We start from the raw sequence: 10,253 nt of genomic DNA, 5'->3' as shown, positions 1-10,253 counted from the left end.
GCATTCAGGTCTAGAAGTAGGGCTCTCTTAAATGTATGGGAAATGCTTTGATTTTAATTTATAAATTATTCTGATGCAGATCAGCTGAAGAAGTGTGCATCAGTACCCTATGAATATTAAAACAGACTTATGATCAGTCTTTGAATTGCAAGCCTGAAAAACTTTCATTAATGATGGCAATTCTTGGGGCATCTAGCATAGCAACAACTTACACCCTTGTGGATTCTGGCATCTCTTTCAGGGGAAGGGTTATTCCTCAGAAAAAGCTTAAAGGTTTTGAAATAGCTGAACATTCTTTCAGAGTATTTAGACAGTTCAGATGATTGCTACACTTCCTTCAAATATATTTAAAAAAAAAAGTCTAAAGAACCTAAAGTACATCAAAACCTTAAGCCATGTAGCTCCTGGAAACCAACAGATTTAATGATGCATAGGATTAGCAGTGTAGGTAAATGGGGTATGTTTCTGAATCCTTCTGTTGTTTGAAATAAATAAATCCATTAATCTGCTTCTAGCTTATTTTTTTATGGAATAAAAGGTCCCTATAGGAATTTTACATCTTCAAGGATTAAATTCCTTAGTCTACAGACACAGATCCCCTTTATAAGTGGAGGGGACCAAAAGAAGGAGCACAACTCGTATACTTGGTCAGTGAACACTTGCAAAGATTAGTAAGAACTTTACAAATGGATTAAAGAAGAATAAAAGTATCAATGAAGTCTAACCAAAGTAATTTTCTCAGTTAGCCCTTTACTAAAGAATCAAAACCCAAGTTAAATTTAAAAATTTCAAGAATTTACCCTACGTTAAAACCTGACAAGAGAATAGTACTGCCAATATAGAGGGATACCCTTATTCCATCCAAGGCATACAAAAGCAAAATATAGGTAAAAATAAAAAATCCAGAAACTGATATATGGTGAATAAAAACCAAAAGTACAGGTAAAAGTGTAGAGGAACTGAAAAGATTTACATCTGTTTTCAATACTGCCAAAGGAAGCTTTGGAGTTTACACTCCTCTAGAACATGAAGCCTCAGAAAAAAATCTAACAGGCCTTTTAACCAATTCCACTATGAAATATATTCAAATTTTAAAAGTTAAAACATACCCAAATATTATTCATCGTATTATGCAAACATCTAAAATGCAAAATTTGGCTCGGCAAGTCGGACAAGGCACTTTGCTCGACAGCCAGGTCTCTGGGTGCTGCTGGTCCTGTCGGCTGGCAAACCATTTGCCCATGCAGGTGAGGCACCACATGGGCCGACAGTAGCACTGCTGGCATTCCCCTTCGTCTGGCTCCTGGCAGTTCTTGATGAGCTTGATGTTAGCAATAGTCTGCATACACCCTATGCATGGCTCCAGTTCCTAAAGGAGGAGAAAAACATAAACATTATAACTGCACAGAATGGTTTATGTGATTGTTCTTCAAAGGCTTTAGAAAGTTATCTGCACACAAGCACAGCAGGAACCTGAGCAAGGCAGAGCCTCAAGGCAGAACTGCCCCACAAGAAAATATCAAATAGTTTCAATCTTCAGAGCTGTGTTGTATTAAACAACCTCTAATGAATGAGAACAAGGTATCTCTTGAAACAGAAAACCCAGAACTGCAACATGATACCGATTAAACAAAAATGACTGAAAAGAAGTGTTTTTTCTCTCTCTGAAGAGCTCCACCTGCTTCCATAACACAGCAGTGAGAGCAAGGTGAGCAAGCAGACATCTTTATCAGTCAGACATACTATTTTTCAAAAAACATACCAATATAAAGTAAGAAAATAAAGCAAACAGTGCTTATCACTTATTACAGCAAATGGCTGTTCCTATCTTCCATCTTATTAAGTAAGAGACATAAGTAACAGAGGAAATCAGGGATCTACTGAATACAATGGGCACTCATCTTGAAGGACCAGAAATGTACTTAATTATTCTTGGAAAATATTGGAATAATTGATATTTCTCCAGTGTTAATTATGCCATGTGAACTTACAGTTGCATGCAGGGAGAACATCTTGCTGTGAAGTGTTTTACCATTAATAAACAATAATCAGCATTTCCCATGTGTCTTCCAGCCAAAGCTCTCCAAGAACTTGACAGAGTTCAAAAGACAGCACAGCGAACATGCATGGAGACCTGAATGCTATCCATGCTGCTGTGGGTGTAACGAAAAGCAGCCCTGCTTTGTGGTCTCTAGTTCTCACCACCAGCATCTCTTCCCTTGTCAGCACAAGTATCTGTTCAACCACGCTGGCAGCGTGGAATGACTGTGGAATGGATCATCCTTTTTTGCCTCTTTTCACCTTGATCATTTCCCCCAACCAGGTTCACCACAGACAAAGTGATAAGGAGAGTGCAGGAAGCAGAACTAATTCTTTCAGAAGCCGTATCAGCTGTTAGCTTGTGAAATTAGGGCTCACCTTAGTTTTTAGACAGAAAAACTGTTTGCTGATAAACATTGTTCTAAATATCAAAGCTTGGAAAATTACAAAACAAATTATGCTATTACAAGAACCTCCCTGTGTATATAATGCTGTTTAATCCCATTTAATGAAACAATATATAGGCTTTAATGGATATAGAGGTTAACACAAAATTTTAGCTCAAATTGTAATTAAAATGTAACATTGTCTATTTATAGGCACAGAGGCAAGAGGTGACCACACCACCACTCTGGAAAAGACAGAGTGACTTTGGTCATGGTGTGGAATGTGGTGGGCCACATTCCAAAGTCCACACCAGCCAACATTGTTCCTGTTTTAATTAAGTGCAGTGGTACAAACTGGCACTTTCTGATCTTGCCTACTGGAGCAGTGAGTTGGAACAACCCAGTACCTTCCTGTCCTGGGTACAAGTACAGCAATTTGGGACAATGAGGCACTCCTTGATTGCACCCAAAACTCCTGTAGCCCGGGAAACGTACCAGAGACCTCTCCTGCCGGGATCACAGACCACTCTGAGGGGTGCCAAGATTACCTGACAAGAATTATGGCCACAATGAAAAAAGTACTGACCACAGTCAAATGTCTTGTGACCCTATAAATACTGATGCTAAGTGAGGCCCTTGGAGCTCTCGGGGACTGCAGCAGGTTGCTACCCCATATTCCCACCCCAAGTTGGAAAGCCTCTTGGGGCAGATTTCATTACATGATTCAGACCATCTGCTAACAGAAACCAACAAAGTGAAAAGAACCATTCGCTAACAAAAGTTGACGAAGGGAAAGTGAGTATTTATCATTGGGTACCAAGAATTTACTATAATCTGCAGAGGAAGAAACCTCTTAATCATAGGTTAACCTCTATATCTCTGTGTGTGTATGCAGTTTGATTTAGGAAACTTTGTTGTATCTTTAACTAAGTAGCTGTATTGATTATAGCTGATTGTTCATTACTGATTGATCAAGTATTGCTAGAAAATCATATAATCTAATCCTGTGATTTATCCTAATAGTGTTAATGAATCTTCAATTGCTGCTGCCTCAAAATTCTATCAGATCCATAATAACATGTTGAATCACTACCACTGAAATCCCTGCACCTAATTCCTTTAGACATAAACTGCTGACTGAGTCTGTGACTAGGAGTCAGTCAGGATAGGACAGTCAGACTAGGATACAGGCGTACCTAGACTCCTCTCCAAGGACTTTAGAAAGCAAGGGGGTCCACTCTGAACCTCATCACGCAAGAGGAGAGCCTCCCTTATCCTTTTTCCCTAATTCCTGTATAAATCACTCCAGCCCAATTCTGACTCGATTTCCTCTGATCTCTGTGTAAATAAATTCCCTCAACCCCCGTGTAAATCATTCTAATCCAATTCGGATTACATTTCCCTTTGTATGCTTCTTCCATGTAGTAACAGTGAACCTTGCCATCCAACTCTGTTAAGTCACACTTTTACAAATTCGTATCAAAATCACTTTTGCTAATATCTTGGACAGTGATACTTTACGTGACCTAAATCTCTCCCTTGTGCTAAACTGGTGTAGTTGTCACTAAACCACTCATCTGTGACAATAGCAAAAAAATCCCATGTTGTATTTTTAGTGTCCGTATCATAATTTCTGATGTCATTTATCACTCAATGTCAAACCAAAATTCTGTAGCTCAGCTAATACTTACATGTGTCACAAATTACAAGCCCTGCAAGAAATGCAGTAGGAATAGTATCTTCTCTTTATTTTGAACATAGCTTTTCACTCTATGCTGGTACTGCAATCAGAACACACAACCACATTACGTGCAGACATATCTGATCCAGTTTTGGTTTAGCTGGTTGTCCTGGTTTGGCTGGGATAGAATCTTAGAATTAATTCTCTGTCAGAAAAGCTGAGTTGTTAAGAAGACTGTAGCACCTGATTTGGTGAGAACAAAGTTGATAAGACACTTTGTTTTAGTTTGTGGCCAGTCGTGGTATGCGGGTTTCCATAGTGATCAAGGTCGTTAGCAGTTTACAGTTAGCCAGGTGCTAAGGCGAGGAGCGCAGCTGATCCAAGCTGGCCAACAGAAATGTTCCATACCGTAAATGTCACACTCGCTGTGAATTAGAAATTTTGCTGGGGACGTTCTCTCTTCCTCGATGGTCACCATCCCTGGAGGGTCTCGCCTGTCATTCTGCTCCCAAGGCCTACTCTCCTGCTTTTTGTGACTGGTGCGCTTTCTCCACCTGAGTATAACTTCGTGTATTTTATATTAATATTAATAGTAGTTTTTATTATTACTTTCATTATATCTGTTTTCCTTTCAACCACGAGTCTCCTTTCCTTTTCCCAAATCCCTGTCCCAGGTGGGTAGGGGTCACTGGGTGATAGAACAGCTGAGTAAACCAAGACGCTAGTTCACATAACCATACAGTGAAGACACCATATAAGCTGCATGACACTACCAAAGATATCAAGGACTTACCGCGTTAGCTGGAACATCTGACACAGACTCACTGCAGGGTCACCAGAACTAGTTTAATTAGTTACCTCTGGTACACTGAACAGCACTCTAGTCACACTTCCAACTGCAGCAAAAGTATAATAATGACCAGGTCTCCACAAATACTACTGAAGGAAGGACTCCACATTGTTATTTACAATTAAAGCAAGCTCCAATTGAGAATCACTAATTTATTTCAGCACAAGATCCAGCAAAACCTGGCTGTCTAGAAAGGCAAGCTGTAATGGAACAAACTACCTAAAAGAACAGTAACAAGAGCTGTGATTCTACCTCCCCATAAACTTTCTGGAAATGTAACCTCATCATTTCCAAATGTTTTCAAGTAAAATTTTTATGGAAATTATTATAGGGAACTGTCTTCCATCCACTCTGCTATTTCTCAAGTCTCAAAAATACAATGTTGACAATACAGTTCATCTCCTCATAGAAGGAAGAGAAGAAGCAGCCAGAAGTACTTTTATTACATGTTTACTGAAACAGAAGGTGAGCCCTTGTCACAGGTGTACCCACCCTGACTGAGTGAACAGCACTTTGGTTCAGGCATCACCAACAAGGAGCCTGACTGGAGTCAGCCCTGCGCTGCAGACCCTGAGACACTGTGTGAGGCCGTGTCTTCTCAGGAAGTTAAGGAATCTAGGCCATGTCTCATCAGGAGCTAACAGTGACAGCCTGAGATGGAACTAGATGAAACTAAAACTGTGATGGCTGCACACCTGCATGTACAGCCAAGGCCATTTTGGCTACTGGTCATATCACTTTATGCTGTAAATATCCATACCCCCCTCCGAGCCCACTGAGGCTTCTGCACAGCAGTGGGCTGCACGGCGGTGATGTCCCCTTGGGTAGGACACCTCTCAAGGTTACTCCTTGAGGTCGAGAGATCCCTTACCCAAAATCTGTTATCTACAGCAAGATAAGTGACATTTTACATCACATCTAAAGCCTCTTGCAAACAAGCTAGCTTAATTATTACAAGTGCAGTAAGCAGCAGAGTGTTTGACTGCTGTTTAATTACCACTTGCTTACCAAATGATTACTCTTTAATTGTCCTTTAATAATCATCATTTAATAATTATTGCTTAATCATCATTCAGTCTTCTTTTAATAAAACCTTTTGGTTAACCCCTCGACAATGACTTATCTTAATAATTCACCTGCGACAGCCCTGCTGATAAACTAATAAAGAGTTATCAATTACACAGTAATTATGGGCTCACCTATATTGAAAAGTATAATTACTACTGTCTCACATGGATAGAAAGCCTCACCTGAGTGCTTGGAACAGGATATGTCTGGTTAATTTCCACCAGAGATGTGAAGGTTTCTAGAAATAAATCACTAAGGCTTTGATGGATCACAACGTTAGCAGCATTGCTGATGGGAGCACGGAGCTTTTCTCGGAGTTCCCCGTACTCTGTGGAGTTCAGCCTGAAGAAGAAAAGACGGAACAAAACGTTACTACGATTAACCATTCAAATACCTTGATAGTACATTGCAGAAGTTAACATCAGAGAAGTGAATCCACAGAAATGCTATTTAGGTAGGTTCATACTAGTTAGAATAAACACAGAGTGAGCATTTTGTTTTCTTCTGCTGTTTAGTTGTTGGTTTTGACACAACTTGGACAACAGAACAGACTTTCCTCCTTCGTATCTGTGTCAGACTGCCCATAGGATATGCCAGCAACTAGTGAAAACATCATCCAAAAATAAAGGAAGGCTTTTGAAGTAATCAGTGTGAACAAAAGCAATACAGGTATATAAATCATGCATTAACTGTGAAGTACTGCATGCACAATTTCTGTTCACCTTTTTAAATGCCCATTTACTTTGTCTGTTTCTAAGTTCTAGTTTATAAATCCATGAAGACAGAAATTAGAGTTACACCATGTGGTATGTCAATCAGTATCAGTTTCTGTGATTTTATGACACAATCTTAGACAAACCTTGAAATTTCACAAAGGTTACAATCAGCTGCTGAATGTGACTTACTCTTTATCTTTATGCTTTAAGGCTGTAACAAGCTGCATTTCACACTCGGTTGCTTCTGCTAAACTAAGTCTAAGTGAGGTCCACAGACCTCAAGTGGCACAGGAGACCTCGTGCAAACCCTGCAGTGACACGTTGCTGCTGTTCCCCTTTCTCATGAATCATTTCTGAACTGCAGATTCATAACTCCCCAGCTTGGTGTTTCCACTCATTAAACATCTTTCATGGAGAAGCCCTGGGAACATCCCCCTGAAATTCCTCGTTCTTTCTACCACTCACTGAGTTCCTGGAGCCCAGTACAATGCAATGCTGGCTTAGCTTCAGCTCCCAGTGGTCTCCATTGTTTTAACTACCATAGGATAATGCTGTTTGTTCACAGATGCTATCTGTGCAAATAACAGAGACCTTTCTAACCACAGGAAAAATCTGCATTGAGCACAGAGGGAAATGCAACCTGCCTGCACAAAAGCATTCTTCTTCCAGAAACATCCCACTGCATCTAATTCTGATTCTGGATATACAGAATGATCCTATATCCTTAATAGGCGAATTTAGTCCTATGGCACTTTTCTTAAATCCTGTGTGACTGCATTCTAGCAGAGCTTTGCTATTTCTGACACATCTTATTGTAAGAACTTTTAAACACTGTTTTCAGTGCTGTTCTGTTTAGCTACAAAATAAAGTTTTGAGGTTTGGATTTTTTTCCCCTAAAAGGAATTGTCAAAGAAGCCATGATTTTCTCAGCAGGGGATGTAGTTTTATCACTCTGGCACTGAAGCACTATAGGAGAAAATCATTAGTTGTTTAATACTTATTTGGTCAACACTCTCATGGGATCTAAGTTTCGCCTTTTCTTAGGATTGTCACATTTACCTTAACTAACCTCTCGTTCTGAGCTCTGTTCTGGATATCTAACACAATCACCTCTGTGCCTTCCTCATGCTTGCCAGGACCTCTCCGCTCCCTACGAGTTTGATGATCTGCCTACTTTTAATTATCTAGTAAATAAATGTTGCTGACGTATAAATTTAAAGCACACACTCAATTGTCTCTTCAAATACATAGTTTTAAGAGCACTAACGTGGCTTTGTGTCCTCCTTTTAATGACAAAATGAGAACAAAGACTTTAGCACCCTTCTACTCAGTGTTACAGGTTTCTGCAGAACTTGTACTTTTGCCTGGCTACACAGAGAGACTGCTGAAAAAAAATTGCACGGGCCCTTGGAAAGCAACACAGCACATTTGCTACAATTTACTACTATGAGAACACATAAATCAGAAATGGACCAAAATTACTCCCTTGCTTTAACTGCTTGCAGTAGCTCAGTGAGAACTCTCTGAACAGCAACAAAATTATGAGCCTTGAGCAGAAGAAGGGAAGTAAAAAAAAAAAACAACAAAAAAAAACCATGGGTGAACAACCACCAGTTTTAGAGAAATAACTCTTTCTTCTCCCCCAAAATTTGGAAGACCAAAGATTCTCCCTTTCATTCCTCTTCTTCATCTTTCACCTCAGTTTTTCTGGTTACTTCCTTCTGCACTCAGCATAATCCTCTTCCTAAGAATGGATCAAACAGGGCAGTACCTCTGTATAACCATTGTGCATTCAATACTGTATCACAGAATGTCAGGGATTGGAAGGGACCTCGAAAGATCATCTAGTCCAATCCCCCTGCCGGAGCAGGAACCTAAATGAGATCACATAGAAAGGCGTCCAGTCGGGTTTTGAATGTCTCCAGAGAAGGAGACTCCACAACCTCCCTGGGCAGCCTGTTCCAGGGCTCCGTCACCCTCACTGTAAAGAAGTTTCTTCTCAAGTTTAAGCAGAACCTCCTGTGTTCCAGCTTGCACCCCCCGCCCCTTGTCCTACCATTGGGCATCACTGAGAAGAGCCTGGCTCCATCCTCATGACATTCTCCCTTAACATATTTATAAACATTAATGAGGTCTCCCCTCAGTCTCCTCTTCTCCAAGCTAAAGAGACCCAGCTCCCTCAGCCTTTCCTCACAAGGGAGATGCTCCACTCCATCATCTTGGTGTATCTGCGCTGGACTCTCTCAAGCAGTTCCCTGTCCTTCCTGAACTGTGGGGCCCAGAACTGGACACAATATATGTGTATGAATCTTTCGCAACAAACTTTCTTCACTGCACTGTGTGGCAGAACTGCACACACAGTATCTCTGAACACCAGGCAGGGAGCAAAAAGGAAGGGACGAGACCCAGGGAGCCTTCAGATCTGCCACAAAAGCACTCCATTAGCACCAGCAAAAAGCATATATATATATATAAATAACATAACAGGGTAGTTGTTTTACCGGATATCAAATGCCTTCACGTAGGGATTAATACTGGCAACACGAATGGTGAGGAACTGCACAGGCATATTTGAGTCTGGGGTGAGTTCATGCTGTCTGGAGTCTGTCACCGTCAGATGAATGTCCTGCTGCTGGGCAACGTGTAAACAATAGGTGGTCACTTTAATCACCCATGTGTCTGTAACAATCACCCTTGCTCCTGGGGCTCCGGTAGCAAATTTGTCGATTCTCCTAAATTCTGTATTGATGGAAGAAGCTACTGCCCTCCAACCTGACTGTGGGAGAGCATGAACAGCGAGTGTTCGGGCTAATGGATGATTATTCCAACCTTTCCGTGACCAGTAATACGCCAGGGCACTGGTGACTGCTGGAAAGAGAACAGCAAAGAAGAAGAAAGTTTTCCATCCTTTTGAAGCCAAGTAGAAAAAACAAAGATGTTTTTCAGGTGCAGCAAAGCACATACCAAGGTAATAACCTGCAAGGAAAAAGACTCACTTTCAGAAAGCAATAACATACACATATAAACACATATCCTTCAGTCACAGAGTTACCTCACCAGCGAGCATAACTCCAGGAGAGCTATTGTACTTCTGGCTGATAACTCAAATTCAAACCTTTTGTTCTAAGCAACCTGAGGTAAATTCTTGCCTGCCCCTGATTTTTACCAGAATTATGTAGCTAAATGAAGCCGATTTGGATGTGCAGGTTAAATAAAATAATCTGTAAAATGACGCTTTTAGCAGAATTATGCAGCTAACGGAAGCTGATTTGAATTTGGTGGTTAAATAAAATGCTACTCCTTTGTAATTACGTGTACTCCGATGCAATTAACTAGTTACAAAGTTTAGGGTGCACATGACAAAGAAGCTGGAGAGATACTACAAGGCTGGGTTTCCAAGATGTACAGTGTCCCCTGATTCACCCACCCCGGCGTGCAGCCCTCACAGGGACACCGCTGAGGAACCCCCCGCCCCCATCATCATCATCATCATCATCACCACCACCACCACC

At 40.8% G+C, this 10,253-nt stretch overlaps 1 protein-coding gene across 1 annotated transcript; it reads right to left on the bottom strand.

Moving 5' to 3' along the window:
* Positions 1 to 738: 738 nt before the first annotated feature.
* Positions 739 to 9,712, bottom strand: TMEM129 (transmembrane protein 129, E3 ubiquitin ligase). The gene is made up of 3 exons (XM_010178222.1): positions 9,243 to 9,712; positions 6,208 to 6,367; positions 739 to 1,369 (listed from the first exon to the last, which is right to left on the bottom strand). The coding sequence occupies exons 1-3, from the start codon at positions 9,701 to 9,703 to the stop codon at positions 1,121 to 1,123; spliced, it is 870 nt and encodes a 289-aa protein (XP_010176524.1). The 5' UTR covers positions 9,704 to 9,712; the 3' UTR covers positions 739 to 1,120.
* Positions 9,713 to 10,253: the final 541 nt, after the last annotated feature.

The sequence above is a fragment of the Antrostomus carolinensis genome, unplaced genomic scaffold, assembly GCF_000700745.2.
Source record: "Antrostomus carolinensis isolate BGI_N321 unplaced genomic scaffold, ASM70074v2 scaffold8291, whole genome shotgun sequence".
Classification (NCBI taxonomy): domain Eukaryota; kingdom Metazoa; phylum Chordata; class Aves; order Caprimulgiformes; family Caprimulgidae; genus Antrostomus; species Antrostomus carolinensis.
This window is presented reverse-complemented; position numbering and strand designations above follow the sequence as displayed.

Bases quoted from the DNA above. Each gene is read 5' to 3' on its own strand.
- TMEM129 (XM_010178222.1), bottom strand. From the start codon at position 9,703: ATGTGCTTTGCTGCACCTGAAAAACATCTTTGTTTTTTCTACTTGGCT. The intron at 6,368-9,242 runs GTAAAACAACTA...TTTCTTCTTCAG, and splicing joins GTGAAGGCATTTGATATCCG to GCTGAACTCCACAGAGTACG. The intron at 1,370-6,207 runs GTGAGGCTTTCT...CTCCTCCTTTAG, and splicing joins ATCCTGTTCCAAGCACTCAG to GAACTGGAGCCATGCATAGG.